The 26,458-nt window shown below is 41.9% G+C and overlaps 1 protein-coding gene across 5 annotated transcripts in view; it reads right to left on the bottom strand.

Annotated features, from left to right (window-relative positions):
* immt (inner membrane protein, mitochondrial (mitofilin)) overlaps positions 1–26,458 on the bottom strand; it is a 46,613-nt gene that overhangs the window by 1,308 nt on the left and 18,847 nt on the right. For 3 of the 5 annotated variants that reach the window (XM_076738780.1, XM_076738784.1, XM_076738781.1), the window contains 6 exons: positions 18,735–18,838; positions 17,890–18,025; positions 7,973–8,102; positions 7,333–7,556; positions 7,031–7,162; positions 6,483–6,612 (listed from right to left, as the gene is read on the bottom strand). In XM_076738780.1, the coding sequence (XP_076594895.1) occupies positions 6,483–6,612; positions 7,031–7,162; positions 7,333–7,556; positions 7,973–8,102; positions 17,890–18,025; positions 18,735–18,838 (856 nt within the window). The remainder of the gene's footprint in view (positions 1–6,482; positions 6,613–7,030; positions 7,163–7,332; positions 7,557–7,972; positions 8,103–17,889; positions 18,026–18,734; positions 18,839–26,458) is intronic. The other 2 variants (XM_076738782.1, XM_076738783.1) reach the window with 1 other exon arrangement.

The following is a 26,458-nucleotide window of genomic DNA, read 5'->3' as shown; positions in this document are numbered from 1 at the left end:
GCATGTGGTGTAACCCTAAAAACTTGGTACCAAATAGTTTAACTTCCTTAAAAAAGTTAAAATTTTCAAAAAGCATGCTATCAACTAGTTTGGCATAATCTTACATTAGATTTATTTAATAGTAAACAAAAGTAATAAAACACAGTTGTTCAGAATATTAGATTTTATTTGGGGAATTTGTCCGTCAAGTCAAAATCCTGAAGTGCCAAGGTGGTGTAACCACCACTCAAGGAGCTATTGTGGTAATATGATGCAAGAAGACAATGTGACAGGAAATGACATCACAGAGAAGGACCCCTGATGAGACTAACTGCCATGTGCCAAGGTTAGTAACTCTCTTTCAAATTTGAGATAATTTTACATTTTGGGGGTATGGTCAGGTATGCTTATGTTTACATGTCAAATGGTATGACCACAGAAAAACATTTATTAATCTTCATAATTATAAAAATTAGTATTTACTTTAAAAATTATGTTTGAAATATTCACACAAAGGCCGTGTATGTACATATGTTTTATCAAATATCAGTAGTTTATGATGCTGATTTATGCTGTAATATAAAGTACTTACTATGTGGAACTATTTTTAAGTGTAAAGTATTAATTATTGATTTAATGATGTAGCAGAATTAAGTAGGTGTACAGTGACACCTACCTTTGAACATGAACAGCAGCTTTAAAAAGACAAAACTTGAATAATTCAGTGACAGGATAAATGTTAGTCAAAAATTAAAAACTACATCTGTAATACACAATTTATTAAATTTCTGCTATTTCATAATTAATACAACATAATGGAGCCTCTTTTCCCCCAACAGATGCCACTTTCAAGCAAAGAAAAAGTGGCTCGGCACAGAGCACGCATGAATGCTGATCCTGCTGCAAGGGCCAATTACCTTGCCAAAAGACGTGAAAGGCAGTTCTCTCTATCTCTCTGTCTCTCTCTCTCTCTCTCTCACACACACACACACACACACACACACACACACACACACACACACGTTTTTGTCTCTTTTAAACTGTTTTTCTACACTGAAAAAAATAAGCTTGAATTCATTTGACTGTCATTCTTGATTTTCAGTGTCAGTTTTTTCAAGAAACAGTGACCTTGGACTATAAAAGCAACAAAGTCAGGTGGTGTAACTGGTTAGTGTCAATTGGCATAACCAGTATTTTTCATGAAAATATTATAATATACAGAAAAATTAATGTGGAATATAAAGTAGCCCTCTATTGCAGTGCAATAATATGTTTTTAAACATTTTTTACATAATTTGTCAAAGATTATTTAGAACACAAAGGATGATTACAATATATGTCCCACTCAATGTATTTAAAAAAAGCCTAAAATTTAAATTTGGAGGTAATCCTTATAAAATCTATTTTCATGTGATATTTTAAAATCAGGTAATTATTTTTATGCCTGCATTTATATGCATTCTAGGCGGATTAAATATTTAAAACTTATCATTCTTTTTCGGTTACACCATTTGACATTTTCAGGCACATTCTGTGTGATCTTCGTAAAAAATGGTACAAATGTGATTTCAAATGACATGAAACCAACATGAACACAAAATGTACATTCTGACAGACCTGATGAATGCTTTTAAAACAGAATTTTAAAAAGTTGTTGAATTTCTCATCTTGCCAATCCTTATTTGTCACTGACCCCTATATAACAGGGTTTAACAGCGCACCTGATGCCGTCCTTGAGAACATGTGTAATATCAAGATGTAATTTTCAAAGCTCCTATTCTGCCAAATTCATACCTTTACATACTTTAAACAGATACCACAATTGACCATGGTATCCTATTGCAGAGACTGGAACACTTTATTGACATTAAGGGAACTGCACTATGCTGGCTTAAATCCTACTTTTCAGATCGCTCTCAGTTTGTACATCAGAATGTTATGTAAATCAGAATCAGAATTCCTTTATTGATCCCCGAGGGGAAATAATTTTTTTTGCAGGTACTCCTTACAGAATAAAGTTAGAAAGGAAGAAAAGAGAAAGAAAGAAAAAAATATATATATATATAAAAAAAATATATATACATATATACATACATATATACACACACACACACACACACACATACACATATATATATATATATATATATAACAAAATGTACAACTAATAAACCAACTAAAACAAAATATATATACTGAGAAAAATAAACAGAGTATATACAGAGGATGTGCAGAATTGAATTTCGACAAATATGAATCAGTATAATACAATATCAGGCAGTGAAAAGTCCAAGGGCCATTCAGAGGGAGGAGTTGTACAGGTTGATGGCCACAGGCAGGAATGATTTCCTGTGGCGTTCAGTTTTGAGTTGTGGTGGGATGAGTCTCTCACTGAACGTACTCCTGTGCCTGGCCAGCACCTCATGAAGTGGGTGTGAGACATTGTCCAAGATTGTCCGTACCTTAGTCAGCATCGTCCTCTCTGACACCACTGTCAGAGAGTCACACTCCATCCCCACAACATCACTGGCCTTGCGGATCAGTTTGTTGAGTCTGTTGGCGTCCGCCACCCTCAGCCTGCTGCCCCAGCACGCAACAGTGTAGAGAATACCACTTGCCACCACAGACTCATAGAAGATCCTGAGCATAGTCCAGCAGATGTTGGAAGGATCTCAGTCACCTCAGAAAATAAAGACGACTCTGGCCCTTCCTGTAGAGAGCGTCAGTGTTCTTTGCCCAGTCCAGTTTATTGTCAATATGTACCCCCAGATACTTGTAATCCTCCACAATGTCCACTCCGACCCCCTGGATGGAAACAGGGGTCACTGGTGCCTTGGTTCTCCTCAGGTCCACGACCAATTCCTTAGTCTTTGCCACATTTACTTGCAGATGGTTCTGCGCACACCATGTGACAAAGGTGTCCACAGCAGCCCTGTACTCATCCTCATCGCCCTTACTGATACATCTAACTATCGCAGAGTCATGAGAAAACTTCTGAAGGTGGCAGGTCTCTGTGCAATAGTTGAAGTCCGTGGTGTAGAGGGTGAAGAGGACACACAGTGTTGCAGGCGCACATACTGTGGTCTGCCAGTCAGGTAGTCCACAATCCAGGACACTAGGGGGGCGTCCACCTGCATAGCTGTCAGTTTGTCACTCAGTAGAGCTGGACGAATGGTGTTAAATGCACTGGAGAAGTCAAAGAACATAACCCTCACAGTGCTCGCCGGCTTGTCCAGGTGGGCATAGAGACGGTTGAGCAGGTAGATGATGGCGTCCTCAAATCCAAGACGGGGCTGATAGGCGAACTGAAGGGGGTCCAAGAGTGGACTGACCATGGGCCGGAGCTGTTCCAGGACGAGTCTCTCCAGGGTCTTCATAATGTGGGAGGTCAGTGCCACAGGTCTGTAGTCCTTTGAGGCCCTGGGCCGTGATGTCTTTGGCATAGGAACGAGGCACAACGTCTTCCACAGCATGGGGACCCTCTGGAGACTTAGGCTCATGTTGAAGACATGGTGAAGAACTCCACACAGCTGGGGGGCACAGGCTTTGAGCACCCTGGGGCTGACACCATCAGGGCCTGGAGCCTTGTTTGAGTGGAGTCTCATCAGCTGTCTTCTCACCTGGTCATCAGTGAAGCACACTGTGGAGGTCACAGGTGGGGGAGGGGTCTAGTCCTCAGGTTGGGGAGTAAGGTTGATCTGACAGTCTGAGGAGGTGTGAAGAGGGCTCACACAGGAGGATGGGGGGTATAAAGCTTGGTTTAGGATTCGGCGTCGCGGCGACGCCGTACCTACGGCGTACACCCTACGCCGTCACTGAGCATTCGTAGTTCTGCGTCGAGGGAACGCGTTGCTCCGCAATTCACCGCCAAGCCGCTAGGGGGGTGCGGCTGTGTCTTTGTATGGTTTCGGGGGGCTCTTGCTGCCGCGAAGAGGAGTTGTAGAGGTGGTCGTACTTGCGTACCTCCTCGATAATTCTTTCTTCGGCTTGGTCCAGTTTATCTTGTAGCTCTCACCACAGAAACTTTGAAAATGGCGGTGTTGTTGTGCTGCGACCATAGGGCTGCGACTGAACCGAAAATTACGTTCTGAACGGACCAATCACAGTCCTCGACGTTCACGTCACTACGCATCGACGCGACGCGTAGTCAGGATTTTTTGGAGGTGCGCGTCAGGCTACGGCGTAGGGTCCGCGTAGGGGTCTGCGTCGACGGCGTAGGTACCGCGTTGACGCGACGCAGAAGCCTAAACCAGGCTTAAGAAGGAGAAGGAGAAGTAGGGGGGGAGTGGGGAGTGGTTGATGATTGTCGTCCAGGACAGACAGCAGAGGAGTCAGAGGGGGGATGAGCCAGGCCTGAAGTGTCAAATCTATTAAAAAACTGATTCAATTCATTCAATTCTGTTCATCCTGAAGCCAGTGATGGTCCTCATACCACTCCAGACCTCTCTCAAGTTGCTCTGCTGGAGTTTCCACTCCAGCTTCCTCCTGTATTTCTCCTTGGCCTCCTTGATTTTCACCTTCAGTTCCCTCTGTATCGTTCTCACCACCTGAGGATGACTTTGATGTCCTTTGTCACCCATGGCTTAATATTTGGATAACAATGGACAGTCCTGGCTGGGACAGTGGAGTCCACACAAAAAGTGATGTAGTCCGTGATGCACTCTGTGAGCCCATCAATGTCTTCGCCATGCGGCTCACAGAGTGTCTGCCAGTCTGTCACCTCAAAACAGCCCTACAGTGTCTCGTATGTCTCCTCTGACCATCTCCTCACTGTCCTTGTGGTCGTAGGCTGACTCTTCACCAGAGGCACATAACAGGGAGTGAGGTGCACAAGGTTGTGGTCTGACCTGCCCAGAGGGGGGAGGGGGGAGCAGCTGTATGCATCCTTGACGTTAGCATACAGCAAGTCCAGGGTTCTCTCCTCTCTTGTTCTCTCCTTCTCTCATACTGAGTGAAATTGGGCAGTGGCCATGGTGACGTGGTTGAAGTCATCTGAGATAGCGATGAACGCACTTGGGTGTTGAGTTTGTAGACGGGCCACGGCGGAGTGAATGATGTCACATGCCAACGTTGGGTTGGCAGGGGGGGATGTAAACAGCTACGATAATGGCATGTGAAAACTCCCTGGGCAAATAATATGGCCTGAGCCCAACAGCCAGCAGCTCAATGTCCGGGCAACAGATACGTTCCTTGATGGTAATGTGACCAGGATTACACCATCGGTTGTTTACTAGAACAACGAGCCCCCCTCCTTTACACTGCTTACCGCTCTCTGTGCAATTCCCGTCGGCCCGAACAGTCTGAAAGCCCCTGATAGAGACATTGTCATAGGGTATGTCCTGATGCAACCATGTCTCAGAAAAACAAATGAGACTGCACTCCCGGTACTCCCTCTGGCTCCTGGCGAGTGCTGTTAGCTCATCTGCCTTATTTGCCAGCAACCTCACGTTGCCCATGATGAGAGAGGGGAGACAAGGCTTATATCTCCTCTTCTCAATAAGCCTCTGTTGTCTCGACCCAGCTCTTTTCCTCCGCTGTTTCTGTCCTCCCCTGTATCCTCTGTGTGTTTTCCTCCAGATTTCAGCGGGATCTCTGATGTTCTGGTCACCAAGCCGGCCGGCCTCAGCGCGATCAGCTGATCTCTAGAGTAAACAATGCGCTGCACATCGGTGCTGTGTCCCAGTGAGAGAAGTAATTCAAAGTGAGAAAACAAACCATAACTCTCTCAGTCAGCATGTTTGGAGAGGGCACAGCTTCAAAATGATGGTCATAAAATTACAGGTATTAATCAAGAATAGAGCAAAAGAATTTGTAAAACTAAGAAAAGCAATAGGAGCGACTGCAACAGGCTGCATGCATGGACAGTTCATCCTTTAGTCCAAGGTAACTTTTGTGCCATATTTGAAGAAACTCCCTCAAGGCGTTTCTGAGGTATTGCGTTCACGGGCATAGGATGGACAAACGTACGTACTAAACAGCTCTACATCACAACCCCCAGTATTTGGATGAAGTAGGTTGTGGAAAATAAGGTGTTCAAGTCACTAAGCTCTTACTTCAGTGTTAACCACATTTAATCAACATTCATTATTAATGTTACTTGTCTCATTTTCAGGTTGTACATTTACTGAAGAATTGAACTTCAGTACAAATTTGAGGAACTTGTACTTGGCTATTTACTCGTTCTTTCACTTAATACTTCTATTCCACTAGATTTCAAAGGAAAATATTACTAGTAAAAATAGTACTTACTGCACTACATTTATCTGACAGCTGTAGTTACTGGGTACTTTACAGGTAGAAAACATATCATGAGCTTGTTAAATGTGATGCATTGCTGTAGATGAAACAACAAAACAGTCTATAAAATCATTTGAGGACAGCACATGTCACCAGATAAGACAGGCTAGGTATGAGAATATCACATTGTCCCGGTAAATACTCTTCATTAAAATGGTATTTCTGAATCCTTGTTCCAGAGTGTGGTGTGTGTATGTCTATCTTACTGTCTATGGCCTCCTCCATCCCCTTCAGTCTTGCGTAGGCAGTGTTCATATCCAGAGTGAAGTTATCCAGCTGTTCCTGGTTCAGCTGACGGTAGCGGGTCTCTTGTTCCAGCAACTTACTGCTCAGGACCTGAAAACAAAACACAGCAGAGCTTTGAAGGAATGTTTGCAGCTAGACAAGTTGTCAGAGACATGCACCATGACAAGTGAGTAGAGTTGACAGGTGGACAATTCAGGCACCAAACTGACTCAATCTTCTCAACTGTACTGGCCATGCAGCTTCCAGAATCCTCACTTAAGAGTGTATGACAGTGTTCTCACTTTAATGATTTAATGAGGTAGTATGTGATCAAAGAATAAGAATACTAAAGATGTGACAAAGCATTTCTTAACAATTTCTCATACACATCACAGTTTGTGATACTTGGCACCTGAGACTGTCAATACTCAAAAAGTACTGATATTCAACAGACAGCCATAAACATAATTCAGTCAATATCTGATATTTGACTTTACTGCATGTGTAGAATGTAGGGTTGTGTGGAAACCTGCTCAGCATCAGCTGTCAGTTCCTGCTCCTGGACTTTAAGGACATCTTGGACATGGTCTGTGTGAGCAGCAGCCTGACGCCGGAGCTGAGTCCTCATCTCTGCCTCCATCACTTCCCTTAATTCAGACAGCTACAAACACACACACAAAATTTAAATTATGATACTGTAGTCCTTGTAGTCATCTCCTAGCATCAGTTGCCAATGCACTGGATGTATTCGGCACTGCACTGTTAAACCTTGGCAGCTTCAAATGAAGATCAAGGCCGCAAACTCTGAACCACCTTCTATCCCCTCCATACCTTCCTCTCCTGCTCCAGTCGGGCCTCTTCCTTGATGTGCTGCATGGCAGTGTTAACAGCTTTCTCAGAGGCTTTCTGGTCCTCCAGCTTCTGTTGCTCCAGTGCTGCATCAATGTGAATCTGCTCTCTGACTCTCTGCTCAGCCAGCTCTCGGTTCAGCTGGTCAATGCGCCGGTGTGCATGGGCGATCAGGGCATTCAGGTCATCAGCTGACAGTTTACCAGCTCACATACAAAGACATAAAATAGTTTTTCCAAATATGTCTCATTTATCTAAAGAACTCAATTTCAGGTGTTTATCTTGATCAGGGAGAGCACTAGTATGTCCCAGTTCCATGTCATATGCATATACATAAAAGTATAGAGTATACACGATGTACTAATATTGACAGTACATCATTTTGAAAGTTTATATAAAAGGGTGGGTGGCATGCAGTAAAATCAGACAGAAAATCAGGGGAGGGGATAGGAGGGGAGATGGATAAGTCCTTAGCTGGATATGAACCTGGAAATACCATGTAAAATATCATGTTTTCCTGTCACTCTCTATTGCCAACTATTTAATGAAGATCAAGAGTGTTATCATACTGAATCACTGTGCCAAAACTGTGTGTGTGTGTGTGTGTGTGTGTGTGTCTTACTGAGCCCCTTCCAGTTGGCCTGGATCTCTGGGGTAAGGCTGCTTACTTCCCTCTGGAACTGTTGTTTGGCTTCATTAACAAGTTCACTGTACTGGGAGACAATCTTAGCTTCCGACTCTGCAGAGTGCACCTAAACACACAGACACACACATTTAGCAGCTTTATGTGCTGACAAGCAATACTGTCAAACAGCCAAAACAGCTGACCATTCCCCATACAAGTGTCTGAAATAAATTTCCACTTTAGGATGGCTGGGTGCAGCCAAAAGCATCACTGGAGCTTTGACATGTTCTTTAACAAATGTTTGTATGTTTGGGCAGGCTCAGATCACAGTGCACATTAGTAATATGATTCATCCTTGGGCCATCAGGACTGTTAAGTCTCTCTCTCTGCAACAAAGTGTCACTAAATTAATCGCTTTTCCTCTCATTTATAAGTGATAAAATGTCACAGTTTCGGTAGCTATTCCGCTCTTGTCCATCAGAGCAGCTCAAAATAATATGAGTTGAAACCCTGATTATACACAGATCTTTTTATCTTAAAACCTTTGCATTCATCATTTTCAAATACATTTCCTTTTTGTAAGTTTAATCCTTTTGAGTTCAAATTAGCTACATTTCAGTGGGCTTCAGAAAACAAATAGACCTGACAGACAAACCACCAGATCACCCAATCACAGCTCTAACTACACCTACATCAAACTTTTCAATGTATGAACTGATCTGAGCCATAGGTGGGCAAACCTATGAGACCGTATTTTAGTTACAAAAAGGAAATGCAATCTATATTATGTGGATGCACACAGGACATAAAATAATACTCAGATAATCAGAATCAGGATCAATAAAGGAATTCTGATTCTGATTCTGAATAATGTACCAGTAAGAGCCTACCTTACATCTTACAGCGGATTTACAAAGAGGCCTTGATAGCTGCATCACATTGATTTCTTTTTCTTTTTAGGTAATGTTTACAAGTTTCCATAAACAACATCTCATACATTTCTAAGTTCAGCCTTTAAGAAAATTATGTTTCATTCCAACACTGAACAATCTTCTAAAGAAACTGACCATGTCCCGGCGTCCTTAGTTGCTGTTGCTATGCCTGTTAAGCTTTCCATTCTCTCCACATATGGAATTTACAGTGATAACAGCAGGAGATTTACTTCTGAAATTTGCATTGTTGAAACAATGCAGATACTCATTTCCAGCTGATGACCGTGAATTTTGTCGACAAATATGACGACTAGCAGAGTTTGTAGTGTACTTAGTAATCTAAAGCTAACACTTTAATTCTGTGAGGCAGCTAAGAAGTCTGTCTAACACTTCCATGTGACACATTTTAAATGAGAACCTTGTAAAAGGGTGTGTCTCCACAACTCAGGAGCAAGCACTGGACCTGGGGTGACAGATCCTTCTCCATAGCTGCAAGGATTTCCTTTAGAGTGCATCATAGCACACAGACAGCACTGGTTAAAGTTATAAAATATCTTCTAATTGCATCAGACAAAGGACTTGTCTCTGTACTAGTCTTACTAGATCTTAGTGCTGCATTCAACACCATTGACCATGGTATCTTATTGCAGAGACTGGAACACTTCATTGGCATTAATGAAACTGCACTAAGCTGGTTTAAATCCTACTTTTCAGATCGCTCTCAGTTTGTACACGTTAATGATGACTCCTCTGTCCTCGCTAAAGCTGGCTATGGGTTCTGTGCTTGGAGCAATTTTTTTTCACTTTATATATACACTCAATAAATTTTCATTGCTATGCAGATGATACCATGCTATATTTATCAATGAAGTCAGAAGTAACCAATCAGTTACCTAGACTACAAGCGTGTCTTCACGAAGACCTGGATGACCTGCAATTTTCTGTTGCTAATCTCGGACAAAAACAGAAGTTGTAGAACTAGGTTCCCCACACCTTAGAAACTCACTTTCTGATAATATAGCAGTTATGGATTGCGCTGGCATCCAGCACCACTGTAAAGAATCTGCGTGTTATCTTTGATCAGGATATGTCCTGTAACACCCATGCAAAACTAATTTCAAGGACTGCCCTTTTCACCTACATAACATTACAAAAATCAGACACATCCTGTCTCAGAATGACGCAGAAAAACTAGCCCATGTATTCATATTTTCCAGGTTGGATTATTGCAATTCCTTACTATCAGGCTGCCAAAATTTGTTGCTGAATATCCTCCAGTTTCTCCAGGACGCTGCAGCACGTGTTCTGACAAAAGCGAGGAAGAGAGATCATATTTCTCTGACATTAGCCACTCTGCACTGGATCCCTGTAAAATTTGGAATAGAATTTAAAATCCTCCTCCTTACGTACAAAGCCATAAATGGTCAGGTACCATCTTATCTTAAAGAGTCCATAGTACCATACTACCTCACTACAACACTGCGTTCCCAGAATGCAGGCTTACTTATGGTTCCTAAAGTCTCCAAAAGCAGAACGGGAGCCAGAGCCTTTACCTATCAAGCTCTTCTCCTGTGAAACCATCTTCCAGTCTTTGTCTGGGAGCTAGACACTGTCTTTACATTTAAGAGTAGGCTTAAAGCTTTCCTTTTTGATAAATCTTATAGTTAGGGCTGGCTCGAGATTGCCTTGGATCAGCCCCTAGTCATGCTGCTATAGGATTAGACTGTTGGGGGACCTCCAAAGACACACCAAGCCCCTCTGTTCTTCTCTGCCTCTCCATCTGCACATTTTCATGTCCTACCAAGGCATGTTACTAACTAAGCTTCTTTCCCGGAGTCTTTGTGCTTGGTTGTCTCGCAGGTTCCCATGGATAGTGGTTGAATCTGGTCTGTGGATTACAGCTACGTCTACTGCCATGGCCCTGCCTGACATCAACTACAATAGCTACTACTATTAGTCATACTTCTATTATTACTACATCCACTGTCACTGTTACTGTGATTACATTTCTGTCTCTCTCTCTCTCTCTCTCTGTCTGTCTCTCTTTGTTTGTCTCTTGCTCTCTCTCTCACCCAACCGGTCGAGGCAGATGGCCACTCACCCAGAGCCTGCCTGAGGATTCTGCCTGTTGAAAGGAAGTTTTTCGTCGCCACTGTCACCAAGTGCTTGCTCATAAGGATCTCTGTAGATAAAAAGAGTTTGGTCTGTACCAGCTCTATATGGAAGCGTCCTGAGACAACTTCTGTTGTGATTTGGCACTATATAAATAGCTACAAGTGAACTGAACTGCTTCTTCCCTTTGGAAGTCTCTACCCAAACACGTCCAAAAACTGTGCTACATTTGCAGAACACCTTTTGTTATGCGATTAATGTTGTGTGTTATATAGTATTTTTGATGTGTTGTTTTTTTAATGAGAAGTGTTTTGGCTCCTGAACTCCATCAATAAACTGCATTATTCTGTTATTTATTAAGTATGTACTTGATGGCTGCGTACATGATATAATACTGAAAAACTGAAGCTAAAGCTTCATGTCACAAGCATAACATTAAGCGGCAACCTCTGGGGCTGAAACATGAAGCCAATACGGAAGTACCAAAAGCTGTTCCTTGCCACTTGAGGCTGGATCTCAAGTCAATCTCCATCCTCCACACTTAAGTGCCGCTTGTAACATGCATGGGCTTGGCATAAGCCCAGCAAAGCAGTTGCAGATAAAAGGCAACAGTGTTCACGTAAAAAGAAAAGCCAAGTTTTGTTGGAATTGTTTTGTGTTGGCTTTCAATGTGAAACAGCAATGAGCTGTAAGAACCCCGGGACCCATCCAGCCAGGCTCTGAGGATGCTGAAGTTGTACTGTCTGGCTGTGAGAATCCATCATCCATTCAGCTGGCACTAAACAGCTAAAATGCTGGCAAGAAAAGTGAGTACACCCCTAAGTGAAAATGGCCAAATTGTGCCCACTTAGTCATGTTCCCTCCCTGGTGTCATGTGACTCGTTAGTTTTACAAGGTCTCAGGTGTGAATGGGGAGCAGGTGTGTTAAATTTGGTGTTATCGCTCTCACACTCTCTCATACTGGTCACTTGAAGTTCAACATGGCACCTCATGGCAAAGAACTCTCTGAGGATCTGAAAAAAAGAATTATTGCTCTACATGAAGATGGCCTTGGCTATAAGAAGATTGCCAACAACCTGAAACTGAGCTGCAGCACGGTGGCCAAGACCATATAGCAGTTTAACAGGGCACAAAACAGGCCTCGCCATGGTCGAGCAAAGAAGTTGAGTGCACATGCTCAGCGTCATATCCAGAGGTTGTCTCTTGAAAATAGACGTATGACTGCTGCCAGCATTGCTGCAGAGGTTAAAGGGGTCAGTCTGTCAGTGCTCAGACCATACGCTGCACACTGGATCAAATTGGTCTGCATGGCTGTCGTCCCAGAAAGAAGACTCTTCTAAAGATGATGCACAAGAAACTGTTTGCTGAAGACAAGCAGATTAAGGACATGGATTACTAGAACCATGTCCTGTGGTCTGATGAGACCAAGATAAACTTATTTGGTTCAGATGGTGTCAAGTGTGTGTGGTGGCAACCAGGTGAGGAGTACAAAGACAAGTGTGTCTTGCCTACAGTCAAGCATGGTGGTGGGAGTGTCATGGTTTGGGGCTGCATGAGTGCTGCCGGCTGTGGGAAGCTACATTTCATTGAGGGAACCATGAATGGCAACATGTACTGTGACATACTGAAGCAGAGCTTCGGAACCTGGGCCGCAGGGCAGTATTCCAACATGATAACGACACCTCCAAGATGCAGTGGTCACCTCCAAGATGACCATTGCCTTGGTAAAGAAACTGAGGGTAAAGGTGATGGATGCATGTCTCCAGACCTGAACCCTATTGAGCATCTGTGGGGCATCCTCAAACGGAAGGTGGAGGAGCGCAAGGTCTCTAACATCCACCAGCTCTGTGATGTTGTCAGGGAGGAGTGGAAGAGGATTCCAGTGGCAACCTGTGACGCTCTAGTGAACTCTATGCCCAAGAGAGTTAAGACAGTTCTGGGAAATAATGGTGGCCACACAAAATATTGACACTTTGGGCACAATTTGGCCATTTTCAATTAGGGGTGTACTCACTTTTGTTGCCAGCGGTTTAGACAGTAATGTCTGTGTGTTGAGTTATTTTGAGATCACAGCAAATTTACACTGTTATGCAAGCTGTACACTGACTAGATTGTATCAAAGTGGCATATCTTCAGTGTTGTCCCATGAAAAGATATAATAAAATATAAACAAAAATGTGAGGGGTGTACTCACTTTTATGAGATACTTTGTGAGTAGTCCATTTTGTTTTTCCCACAACTCCAAAACAGTTCAATCCAATTCTTTTCACAACCAAACTAAAGAAAAGACACTCAAAAGTCTTAAATTTAGAAAAGGACAGGCTGTCTGCAGTTGCTATTCTCTCCATCGAGCCTTAAGTCAGATAGTCACTGGAAATGGAATTACTGATTGCAACATTTACTGGGGCTAAGGCTCAAATTTTAGTATGATTTCTCCTTTGTGTCTGGCCATGACAGATCCATCCTCTTAGCTGAGAAAGTTGGTAAAATACATTCAGGTTTTCTGTTATTCTTCTCTGGTTGATTGAACCAGCATGACTAATCCACTTGATGGATGACAAACGCGCCTTGCTTAGAATCAGCTTTGCAGTTTTGTAGCATCTAGTACAATAAAGATAACTTCGACTGGTTGCCCTTTTGAACTTGAATAATAATTACTCACTATCATTAGCACTGCTAATTTGCCATCATCTTTGCTCTCCAAAACAAGTCTGTTGTGGCTCTTTCAGACTGAGTTAGTGAGCACTTCTCCTTTGCCGAGATAATCCATCCCACCTCACAGGTGTGTAGGGATGGGTACCGAATTTCGGTACTTTTTTGGTACCGACCGAATTCCCGCTGAAGTACCGAGTATCGATTCACGGGAAATCCGTCGGTACCACATTTCGACGTTATGCGTCGGCGAGAGCGGAGGACTCGGTGACGCGGTTACGTCAGTGGAAGAATAAATGTTCAAAATTCCGAAGTTTTGACTATTTTTTAAATATACAAAATAACTTTAATTACCAAACACATATCCCCCCCCAAAAAAAGTATCGAAAACAGGTACCGAAAAATACCAGTATCGATTCGCAGGTACCGAGTATCGGTATCGTATCGATTCAGATGTGAAAGGTACCCATCCCTACAGGTGTGGCATATAAAGATGCTGATTAGACAGCATGATTATTGCACAGGTGTGCCTTAGGCTGGCCGCAATAAAAGGCCACTCTAAAATGTTCAGTTTTATCACACAGCACAATGTCACAGATGTCGCAAGTTTTGAGGGAGTGTGCAATTGGCATGCTGCCTGCAGGAATGTCCACCAGAGCTGTTGCACGTGAATTGAATGTTCATTTCTCTACCATAAGCCGTCTCCAAAGGCGTTTCAGACAATTTGGCAGTACATCCAACTGGTCTCACAACCGCAGACCACATGTAACCACACCAGCCCAGGACCTCCACATCCAGCATGTTCACCTCAAAGATCGTCTGAGACCAGCCACCCGGACAAGTGCTGCAACAATCAGTTTGCATAACCAAAGAATATCTGCGCAAACTGTCAGAAACCGTCTCAGGGAAGCTCATCTGCATGCTCGTCGTCCTCATCGGGGTCCTGACCTGACTGCAGTTCGTCGTTGTAACCGACTTGAGCTGGCAAATGCTCACATTCGATGGCGTCTGGCACATTGGAGAGGTGTTCTCTTCACGGATGAATCCCGGTTTTCACTGTTCAGGGCAGATGGCAGATAGCGTGTGTGGCGTCATGTGGGTGAGCGGTTTGCTGATGTCAACGTTGTGGATCGAGTTGCCCATGGTGGTGGTGGGATTATGGTATGGGCAGGTGTATGTTATGGACAATGAACACAGGTGCATTTTATTGATGACATTTTGAATGCACAGAGATACCGTGACGAGATCCTGAGGCTCATTGTTGTGCCATTCATCCACGACCATCACCTCATGTTGCAGCATGATAATGCACGGCCCCATGTTGCGAGGATCTGTACACAATTCCTGGAAGCTGAAAATATCCCAGTTCTTGCAAGGCCAGCATACTCACTGGACATGTCACCCATTGAGCATGTTTGGGATGCTCTGGATTGGCGTATACGACAGCGTGTTCCAGTTCCTGCCAATATCCAGCAACTTCGCACAGCTATTGAAGAGGAGCGGACCAACATTACACTAACACAGATTTAGACAGATTTGTGAACAATATTTGAGTGAGAATGGTCTTTTGTGTATATAGAAAATGTTTTAGATCTTTGAGTTCAGTTCATGAAAAATGGGAGCAAAAACAAAAGTGTTGCATTTATATTTTTGTTCAGTGTATATATTTTTATATTTATTTATTCTTATCAACTGTGAAATAGTGGAAATCACTGTACTTATTTATCTTACCATGCACAATTTTTCACAAGTTTTCTAGGTGCAATTTTCTTTTACTTCCCCCATTGGCAATATTACTTTTTAAAACGTTCATGGTGCCAAGAGGATGAATCCTACAGACCTATGATTTCCTAACTTTTCCTCTACTGCCAACTTGAGGTTGACATTTGTGGTTTTTAGTTACATGTCATAACAATTATTAGATGGACGGCCAAGAAATTTGGTATTTGGTTCCCCTTTTGGATGAATTTTACTAACCCAGGTGATGCTCTGACTTTTCATGTATCGCCATAAACGGGTCAAATTTTGTATTTGAGATATGCTGTCCTGAGAGCTTTGGCTTGAGATAATTCACCTAAAATCAATGCAATCCTTTGTAATATTGTTCCTAGACTGCTAAGCTGGGGTGACAATCAATATGACATTCTAAATTTAAGATGCTGGATTCTCAACTACTGGATCAATCTAAATACCAAGGCTGAATGGCTGAAATTTCTTCCTCTCATTGCAAGACTGAAATCATGCTATCAAAGGTTGTGAAAAGTGAGACAGACTTAATCACCACTGTACAGGTACATGGCCTCTGAGAACATACTCCAGTAACAGGAGAGCATTCACAAAGGTTTTGTCCAAATATTCATGGATCCCTTCAACAAAAGACTAAATGGTGCCTTAAAGGACCTCTATGACTTCGGATCGAGTCTACAATGCACTGAAAGTCTAGATTGATGATTTTTTATGTTTGTATTTTACCTTTTGTATGTCTTGCTATGGTTGTTGTTTTCTTACAAGGCATAGCAGATTTCTACCACACCCTCACACATACTTTTATATTTCCTACTTGTGTTTTGTACTTACGTATGTAAAGCAAATAAATAAATAACATAAAACAATTAAAATGTGCCCAATACCTGCAAAACTAATGGCATTCCCATCAGTATCATGCTTTGTGTAGCATGTTAACATTGTAATTGCTGGTTGATGGCAGTATTTTCATAATCTTGCAATTACATATACCATATCTAACACAAAAACATTTTTATTGATATTTTTTTCTGGGCTGGGACCTGCAACTTCCTGGAATAGCCACTGGTTACCTGGCAGGTCCCAGCCAAGAATTTGTCAGAAACATAACTCCCTCTAAAATAGCTGTTTTTGTATAGGTTAAACAAACAAGATATAATGTGTTTTTAAGTGAGCATTAGAGATGCAACAAAAGACTACATGGTGTCTTACAGGACCTCTGTGACTTCAGATCACGTCTACAATGCATTGAAAGTCTAGATTGATGATTCTTTATGTTTGTATTTTACCTTTTGTATGTCTTTCGGTTGTTGTTTTCTTACAAGGCATAGCAGATTTCTACCACACCCTCACACATACTTTTATATTTCGTACTTCTGTTTTGTACTTACGTATGTAAAGCAAATAAATAAATAAAATAAAAAAATTAAAATGTGCCCAATACCTGCAAAACTAATTGCATTCCCATCAGTATCATGCTTTGTGTAGCATGTTAGCATTGTAATTGCTGGTTGATGGCAGTATTTTCTTAATCTTGCAATTACATCTAACACAAAAACATTTTTATTGATTTTTTTTTTCTGGGCTGGGACCTGTAACTTCCTGGAATAGCCACTGGTTACCTGGCAGGTCCCAGCCAAGAATTTGTCAGAAACATAACTCCCTCTAAAATAGCTGTTTTTGTATAGGTTAAACAAACAAGATGTAATGTGTTATTAAGTGAGCATTAGAGATGCAACCAAAGCCTACATGGTGTCTTACAGGACCTCTGTGACTTCAGATCACGTCTACAATGCATTGAAAGTCTAGATTGATGATTCTTTATGTTTGTATTTTACCTTTTGTATGTCTTGCTATGGTTGTTGTTTTCTTACAAGCCATAGCAGATTTCTACCACACCCTCACACATACTTTTATATTTCGTACTTCTGTTTTGTACTTACGTATGTAAAGCAAATAAATAAATAAAATAAAACAATTACAATGTGCCCAATACCTGCAAAACTAATTGCATTCCCATCAGTATCATGCTTTGTGTAGCATGTTAGCATTGTAATTGCTGGTTGATGGCAGTATTTTCTTAATCTTGCAATTACATCTAACACAAAAACATTTTTATTGATTTTTTTTTTTTTTTCTGGGCTGGGACCTGTAACTTCCTGGAGCAGCCACTGGTTACCTGGCAGGTCCCAGCCAAGAATTTGTCAGAAATATAACTCCCTCTAAAATAGCTGTTTTTGTATAGGTTAAACAAACAAGATGTAATGTGTTATTAAGTGAGCATTAGAGATGCAGGTTTTACTATCAATGGACAAAGACAGGCTAGCTGTTTCCCTCTGTGTCTAGTCATTGTGTTCAATTAAGCTAAGCTAACTTTCTGCTGGTTGTAGCTTCATATTTAGTGTGAGACATGAGAGTGCTATCATCTGAACATCAATCTCTTAGCAAGAAGGTTAATTAGCTTATTGTACTTACCTTCGTGACCACTTTGTCTAAGTCCACCACCATGTTATGGAGATTCTCCTCTGCAGCTAAAACCAGTGGGCGAACAGCACTGACCTTCAGCCTTTTAGACTTGTCTATCACTGACTTAAGACTGTCCAAGGCTTCACTACAGGAAAAGAGAAATGGGAGAGTTGAGGGGAGGAAAAACACAGTTTGAGATTTGAAAGTGAAATCAGGGTAATGTCGATATTAATATATCTATTCTGGCTTAGCAACCTTTCCCTGAATGCATACATGTTCATGTGACCTATAGTTCGTCCATCATCAATATTTAAGCAATATAATCTAATCTGGTGTATGTCTGGCCTAAGAGAGGACTATAGGGATAAAATCCACAATCACATATTATGCCATATCAATATAGTACCTTTTCTGGGAAAAAAAAAGTTGAGAGACTATTTATGAATTAAATAAAACATGAATGTCTGTGCTTGGCTAATCACCAAACCAAATGGATGTTCATCATCACAGTGATGCAAAATCCTACAAAAATCCAATCCTGCCATAAAACTGTCTTGCTTATTGATTTGAAATACTGCTACAATGGTTTAATAAACCCAGAGCAAGCACATAACGTAGAAGAAACGGTATTTCTCCAATGGCAGACAAGTTCATGTCATGCCATGATATTGTAATATCCCCAAACCCTTCATGTATTTAATGCAGTTCAGGGTTTCCTGAGCATTTTTTATCAGAGGCGACCTGTCTCATCTGCAATAAGGAGCGGCTCCTTCAACATTAGAAGAAATTATTAATATTATACCTTTTTACATTGAGTGTGTCCATGTGTGCATGCATTTAGCCATATGTCTTACTTGGCTTTTAACAGAGCAGCTGCAGCATCATTCACAGTGCAAGTTCTATCGGAAAGAGCAGTCTCCAGATCTTTCCACTGGGTTGACTTCTCCTGCGGGGGAACCTGGATTTATAAGAACTGTAATCACTCTACTGCAAAACAATTACGTTGCCTATTAAAACTGGCACAGCACAAGTTTAGTTGTTAGGTGGGGGAGATTTAATTACCACTAACCCTTATGGTTGTACCAGTTACTAACAGGCTGCAACATACGCTGAATGCCTTCAGGACACAGGACTTACCTGAACCCCAGTGAACTTCTCACTGCTGATCCACTCGTTGTGTATCTAGTCCATTTAAGACTCAGATAGATAAGAAACTGCTATCAGTCCCACACCTCACCTGATGGTCATCATTAACACTATTCCCCACTGCTACCAGTTCAACTGGCTTATCTGGACCACAACTGTAATCCAACATTGGGCAGCTGGTTTTTTTGTGGCCAAATTGATACAGCAACAGTATTAGCAGTGAAGCTCTGTCATTTTGGTGGCAGTATGCCAAGGACTGACTGAAAGGTCTGGCAGGGTGGACAACCTTTCTTTCCACTCCTTTTGTCATTTGGCCTCCTTTTTCCAACCAGTGCATTAAGTTTTACCGCTGTGAGTAACTTCATAACCGTCACCTAGCATGGGTGCATGTTTTGGACTACTTAACAACCTTGCAGACAACAGACACAAATTTGACATATAGTACAGTGCAAAAGTATTAGACAGGTGTGAAAAAAATGCTGTAATTTAAGAATGTTTTCAAAAATATAAATACTAATTGTTTATTATTATCAATTTCCGAAATGCAAAGTGCACAAACAAAAGAAAAATCTTAATCAAATCAATGTTTGGTGTTACTACCCTTTGCCAAACCAGGATCAATTCTTATAGGTAGACTTGCACAAAAAAAAAAAAATCAGGGATTTTGTAGGATTATAGTCAGGTGTACGATCAACCAATTATACCAAACAGGTGTTAATGATCATCAATTTCACATGTAGGTTGAAACAGTCATTAACTGAAACAGAAGCAGCTGTGTAGGAGGCTTAAAACCAGGTGAGGAACAGCCAAACTCTCCTACCAAGGTGACGTTGTGGAAGACAGTTTCATGTCACAGGTCACACACCATGGCAAGACTGAGCACAGCACCAAGACACAAGGTAGTTGTACTGCATCAGCAAGGTCTCTCCCAGACAAAGATTTCAAAGCAGACTGGGGTTTCAAGATGTGCTGTTCAAGCTCTTTAGAAGAACCACAAAAAAACAGGCAACGTTGAGGATCGTAGAAGCAGTGGTCAGCCAGGGAAACTTAGTGCAGCAGATGAAAAATACATCAAGCTTATTTCCATTCGAAATTGGAAGATTTCCAGCAGGGCCATCAGCTCAGAACTGGCAGAGACCAGTGGGACCCAGGTATACCCATCTACTGTCCGGAGAAGTCTGGCCAGAAGTGGTATTCATAGAAGAGTTGCAGCCACAAAGCCATACCTCCGACATGAAACAAGGCCAAGTGACTCAACTATGCACTTATCCATCGTGTAATACCATCAGGGAGGCGTATGATTGGCTCCAAATTTATTCTGCAGCAGGACAACAACCCCAACATACAGCCAATGCCATTAAGAACTTCAGTATAAAGAAGAACAAGAAGTCCTGAAAGTGATGGTATGGCCCCCACAAAGCCCTGATCTCAACATCAACTCTGTCTGGGATTATATGTAATGGAATCTAGGAAAACCCATCGGATGTTGCGCTGGCACTTTTCCATGAAAACGTGAAAATAGGTCGAAAGTTGAAATATTGGTGAAATTGGGTTTTCATTAAATTATTTTACAACATCTTGTCTATCATTCCTGAAAATATCTCATTATATTTCGCTTGTTGAATATGTTAAAAATGATATTTAAATTAGGCACTCTGTTGTTATCTCCTACGAATGAAAAACGAACAGTGCATGAAATCCGCCCCTAACGTATTAGTCTACATAGCCTACAAAGACGGTTTATCGATCATAGTTAGCGTGACCAGATGTCCCACTTTGTGCGGGACAGTCATGCATTTCCATTACTTTTCACACGTCCTGCAAATTGTGATGTTGTCGCGAATTATTATTGACAGTGTCACTAACAATTTATGACAACGTCACAATTTGCGGGATGTGTGAAAAGTAATGGAAATACATGACTGTCCCGCACAAAGCGGGACATCTGGTCACCCTAATCATCAAAACATTAATTTGACACCTCAGTCAGATGCTACGAGATACACAGAGAGAGATGTCAAAACTTCAGAGACGGAGAGAGTTTGAGGTAGCTGGTCGTGTTCTAATTTAGAATCCTTGTCTTTAAACCTGGTTTTCTCAAAATTCTGCTCCAAAAAAATCCTACTGATCATAACACTTGATACAAACCAGATATAAAAATAATGAAAACATATTTGAAAAGAGCTTGAAATAAGCTTCTATGTAATGATAAAATCTCCAAAAGGTAAAATTTCAACATGTGACTGGTTTTCCCAGATTCCATCACATATTTAGAGACAGAAGGATTTGAGGAAGCCTATATCCACAGAAGATCTGTGGTTAGTTCTCCAAGATGTTTGGAACAACCTACCAGCCAAGTTCCTTCAAAAACTGTGTGCAAGTATACCTAGAAGAATTGATGCTGTTTTGAAGGCAAAGGGTGGTCACGCCAAATATTGATTTGATTTCGATTTCTCTTCTGTTCATTCACTATATTTTGTTAATTGATGAAAATAAACTAACACTTACATTTTTGAAAGCATTCTTAGTTTACAGCATACTACAGTACTGTAGGTCTACTCAATGTGCATCCACAATGCTTGTCAACATTACAGCTCAAGTATGCATTGTAGTGTATACACTTTACTGAGTAGGTCTTTGATTTTTGCACAGGCATCACAGGAGTTAAGTCACAAGTCTACTGATACTTCCTGTTTTTAAAAGATCTGATTCACTAGGTTGGTGCTTAAGCTCACAAAACTCGCTCGGTTTCTGGAACACTACCATGCAAGCCCAGCACTGCTTTCCTAAAATCATTGTTGTATAAACCTGTGCAAATGTCTAGCACTGCTGCGGCTCTCTGACCTCTCTCCACTTAGACACTCTGAACCACAAGAGCCCATTTTCTCGTTGAAGTCATGGGTGTACAGTGTGAGCAAGAGGGGGCTGAGAGCACAGTCCTGAGGGGCTCCAGTGTGGAAGAGGTGTGACCACCAATCCAAACTGTCTGGGATCTGCTTGTGAGGAGTCCAATATCCAGTTCTATTGAGTGTGGTACTCTAGCCAAGAGTGCTAAGTTTGCCAATAAATTTCATGGGGGTGGATGTGTTACAGTGGGGGAAATGAGTATTTGACCACTTGCTGATTTTGCAGGTTTGCCCACTTACAAAGAATGCAACAATCTATAATTTTAATCATATGTACATTCTAACAGTGAGAGACGGAATCCCAAAGAAAATTCCAGAAAATCACATCATATGAATTCATAAAAACTGATAACCATCTGATGAGGAAAAATAAGTATTTGACCCCCTACCAAACAGCAAGTATTCTGGCTTCCACAAGCCAGTAAGTCTTTCTTTAAGACACACCCCCAATCCCAACTAATTATTTACATCAAATACACTTGCCTCACCTCATTACCTGTATAAACGACACCTGTCCACACCCAAACAACCAGATTCCAACATCTTCACCATGGGCAAGACCAAAGAGCTGTCTAAGGACATCAGAGACAAGATTGTTGACCTACACAAGGCTGGGATGGGCTACAAGGGAATCCGAAAGCAACTTGGAGAGGAAAGATCAACTGTCGGTGCAGTTATCAGGAAATGGAAGAAGCACCCACCACAGTTACAAAAGAAACGGTTGGTAATACACTACGCCGTCATGGATTGAAATCCTGCAGCGCACGCAAGGTCCCCCTGCTCAAGAAGGCACATGTACAGGCCCACCTGAAGTTCACCACTGACCATGTAGCAGAACTGGTCTGTAGATGACCCTTTTCTCCCCTCTTTGCATTTCTCAGGGGAAGTGTAGTGATAAAACAATCAGACTTTTAAGAGTTATTGACCATCTGGAAGGTTCACAGGAAGGTGTGAACTCAGGCAGAGACAAGATGTCTGGTTGAAGAACAACTTTTCACCTTCTTTCAGGGCAACAAGAGTCACTGATAACACCTTCCCTTCAAATTTACATCTGCTCAAGACGTTCTCATGGAGGTGCCAACTCTTTCTTGATAGCCCATGGGAGTTAAGGACAATAAAACTGCCTGGATGGACAAATGCCATGCCTCAAAGGAATCTTCAAACCAGATAATGCTGATGGGTTGCAATTTAGACATTCCTGAAATAAACTGTTCTGTATGTCTGTGTGCCTTCTTCTTAACCTACCAAATTAACCAAATCTCAATGTTTGATTTAACTGTAGATGTTATTACATTGCTAAGATCATGATCTGTACAATAACAATGCTTTCCTGGTGTTTCTAACTTACAGGATGACGAAACTGTGAATTTAACTATTTCAAAGGTTTTCTCTGAGTTTCTACCATGGAACCATACCGCCATCTAGAGGTTCATAGCGGTTAGGTTGAATGTGCTTAGCGGGAGACATTTATTAATAAGTAACCATAATAGCGATAATCATATCAGCAAATATAGTCTGCCCTTCTTTATTCCTTCATCATATTAAAATAGTTATACCCTTAGTCATCATGTTTATTAGGATTAGTATTAGAAAATGCTACCATGTTTATTGTTGAATGTTGTCATTATTCATAAGAATTGTCTCCCGCATGTAGTGAACATGCATGTTGTTGTTGAAGTGCCATTGAAAACGGATCACGTTAAAATATATTCAATTGACCATAGTGAGAAACAGATGAGCCCTCGTATGAATCATTAATTAATTCTCGCTCTGTGAAATGAAATCACGTTGCGCGTCTGCGAACCATCCCACATGCGTGACGTCCTATTGATTAGACACACCCTGGAGCGATGATAAAGTTAGTCGCGCACAGTGGACTTTAGTTCAGTTCTTTTTCGTCTAGTTCTGTCTTAGTTTGTGTTAAGTTCTGTTCTGTTATGTGTAATAGTTCGTTTGTTTCTGTAAGTTCTTTGTCTTTAGTTTTCAAGTATTTTTCCGCTCCGTCGTTTCCTCAGTCTTTTTGTTGCTGCTCACAACTACACAGAGTGGCCTGATTTAATTCTGCAGAAAACGCACCTTTCTAATCTTCGTGAAACTTTCATTTTTGCTCGCCATGCCAAGCCGCATAATTCCTATTTTTTGTTGTTAAAGTCTAGTCACGTAATAATAATTTTGAAGACATTTTCGACTGGCCAAAATAGAACTTTTTGGGCTCAACTCAACTCGCTGTGTTTGAAAGGCAAAGAACACAGAGTACAACCCAAAGAACACCATCCCCACTGTCAAGCATGGTGGTGGCAACATTATGCTTTGGGGGTGCTTTTCAGCCAAGGGGATGGGCCAACTCCATCGCATTGAGGGGAGGATAGAGGGGGCCATGTACCATGGAATTCTGGACCAGCACCTCCTTCCCTCAGTGAGAGAGCTGAAGATGGGTCGAGGATGGGTCTTTCAGCACGACAACGACCCTAAGCACACCGCCAAAGCAACAAAAGAGTGGCTGAAGAAGAAGCATATCAAGGTTCTGGAGTGGCCTAGCCAGTCTCCAGACCTGAATCCAATTGAAAATCTTTGAAGGGAGCTTAAAATTCGGGTTGCCAGGTGAAAGCCTCGGAACCTGAATGATTTGGAGGCTGTCTGCAGGGAGGAGAAATGTGCACAAACCTTGTCACCAACTATAAAAACCGTTTGACATCTGTGCTGGCAAATAATGGCTTTTCTACAAAATATTAACATGCTGTTTGCCCAGGGGGTCAAATACTTATTTTTGACCAAAAATATGCAAATAAATTCCTAAAATGCATACAATGTCTTATTCCACTTTTTTGGTGATATTCTGTCTCTCACTGTTAAAATGAACCTATCATTAAAATTATAGACTGTTGCACTCTTTGTAAGTAGGCAGACCTGCAAAATCAGCAAGGTCAAATACTTATTTCCCCCACTGTGAATGTGTTAAAGTTGAAATCAACAACATTCTGATGAAGGTGTTGTTATTTTTAAGGTGTGTGAGGACTAAGTGGAAGGCAGTGGAGAAGGCATACTCTGTGAATCTTTTGGTTCTAAACGCAAACTAAGGAGGGTCCAGACTGGCTGGGAAGTGTCTTTGAAGTGCCACAGAACCAGTTTCTCAAAGCATTTTATCAGAATTGGGATGAGCGCCACAGGGTAGTAGTTGCTTAGACTAGACACTGCGAAACTTTTAAGGTAAAGGGATGATTCTGACTGTCTTGAAAGAGGTAGAAACACTCCTGTGACAGTGATAACTTAAAGATGTCAGTAACAAAATCAATCTGTTGGCTGGCACATGTTCTCAGTACACAGCCAGGGATGTTATTGGGCCCAGCAGCTTTATTCAAATTCACTCTCATCAGGGTTTTTCTTACATCTGCTGTGGATATTGACAGTAGCTGGAGGACCTGGAGGATCAAATCCTAAGCCATTCTTCTAACATTATACTTGCTGACGCAGAAAGGTCCCTCCAAGACTCCCAACTCTAGCTTCAGTATGCCGGCTACTAACGGGCCACAACATATGCTACATGTCTTTGGTTGCCAACAAAAAGGAGAATGCGGCCTTACTTGAACCCCAGTGAAAAACTAGTTTCCTACTGCCAGTCTGCTAGCCACATGGTTGGGCCCACTCAGATCCTCTTCTCATGTCACCAACCATGCACTAAACTCTGTGCTGATTTCAGTTCTTTTAGAATAACAAATAGACACAGACACTAAAACCACAATACTTCAGGGATGAGGGTTATCCTTGATTGCCCATCATGAGCTCAAACAGAGCTCGTCAGCAGCTCACCTCATGTGTTTGTGTGTCTACTCTCCCTCTGGTATTTGTTTTCTGACAGGGTCATATTAGTTAAAGCTGCAGTAGGTAACTTGTATAAAAGTAATTTTTGTCATATTTGCTAAAACTGTCCCTATGCCCAGACAGCAGTACATGAAACATGTAATCTGTGAGAAAAAAAACTGGCTCCATTTGTCCCACCTACTGCTCCTACTGCAATTTGTAAGAATCCACCGCGCCCGACACAAAACAACCAATCAGAGCCAGAGGAGCGTCTGAGGGAGTGTCTGACATCTGTCAATCACTACTGACACACGCTGCGAACCGCCCCGTCCCTCCACTCATGCTGCCGGCTGCCGCTCAGTCAAACAGCTCTGTGAGTGGCATCAGGAGGCTAGTGAAAGCTATGGCGGAGCAACAGCCACCCGCAAAGGAGAAACTGTCCATACCGCCACTGCCAACAACATATATGGCTAAGACAACAAATAACCATAAAGCTAATATGGTGATTGTTACAGTAACACTCCGCAGCACGTACGGTATGTTAGCGACTGTGATGTAGCGGCTGGGCAGAGTTAGCTTGTTTCAGATGCTAAGGCTAACGTTACTGGTTGTCACGGCAGCGGCGCAGATACTGCAGGGAGGAGGGGCTTGGAGGCAGGGCATGAGCGCAGCAGAGAGGGACGGGGAGGGACGTGGAACTTGAGTTGGTTCAAATTTTCAGGCTAAAG

This window comes from Chaetodon auriga, chromosome 9 (genome assembly GCF_051107435.1).
Source record: "Chaetodon auriga isolate fChaAug3 chromosome 9, fChaAug3.hap1, whole genome shotgun sequence".
In the NCBI taxonomy this organism is placed as follows: Eukaryota; Metazoa; Chordata; class Actinopteri; order Chaetodontiformes; family Chaetodontidae; genus Chaetodon; species Chaetodon auriga.
Note: the sequence above shows the minus strand (reverse complement) of the source record. Positions and strands in the feature narration are given on the sequence as shown.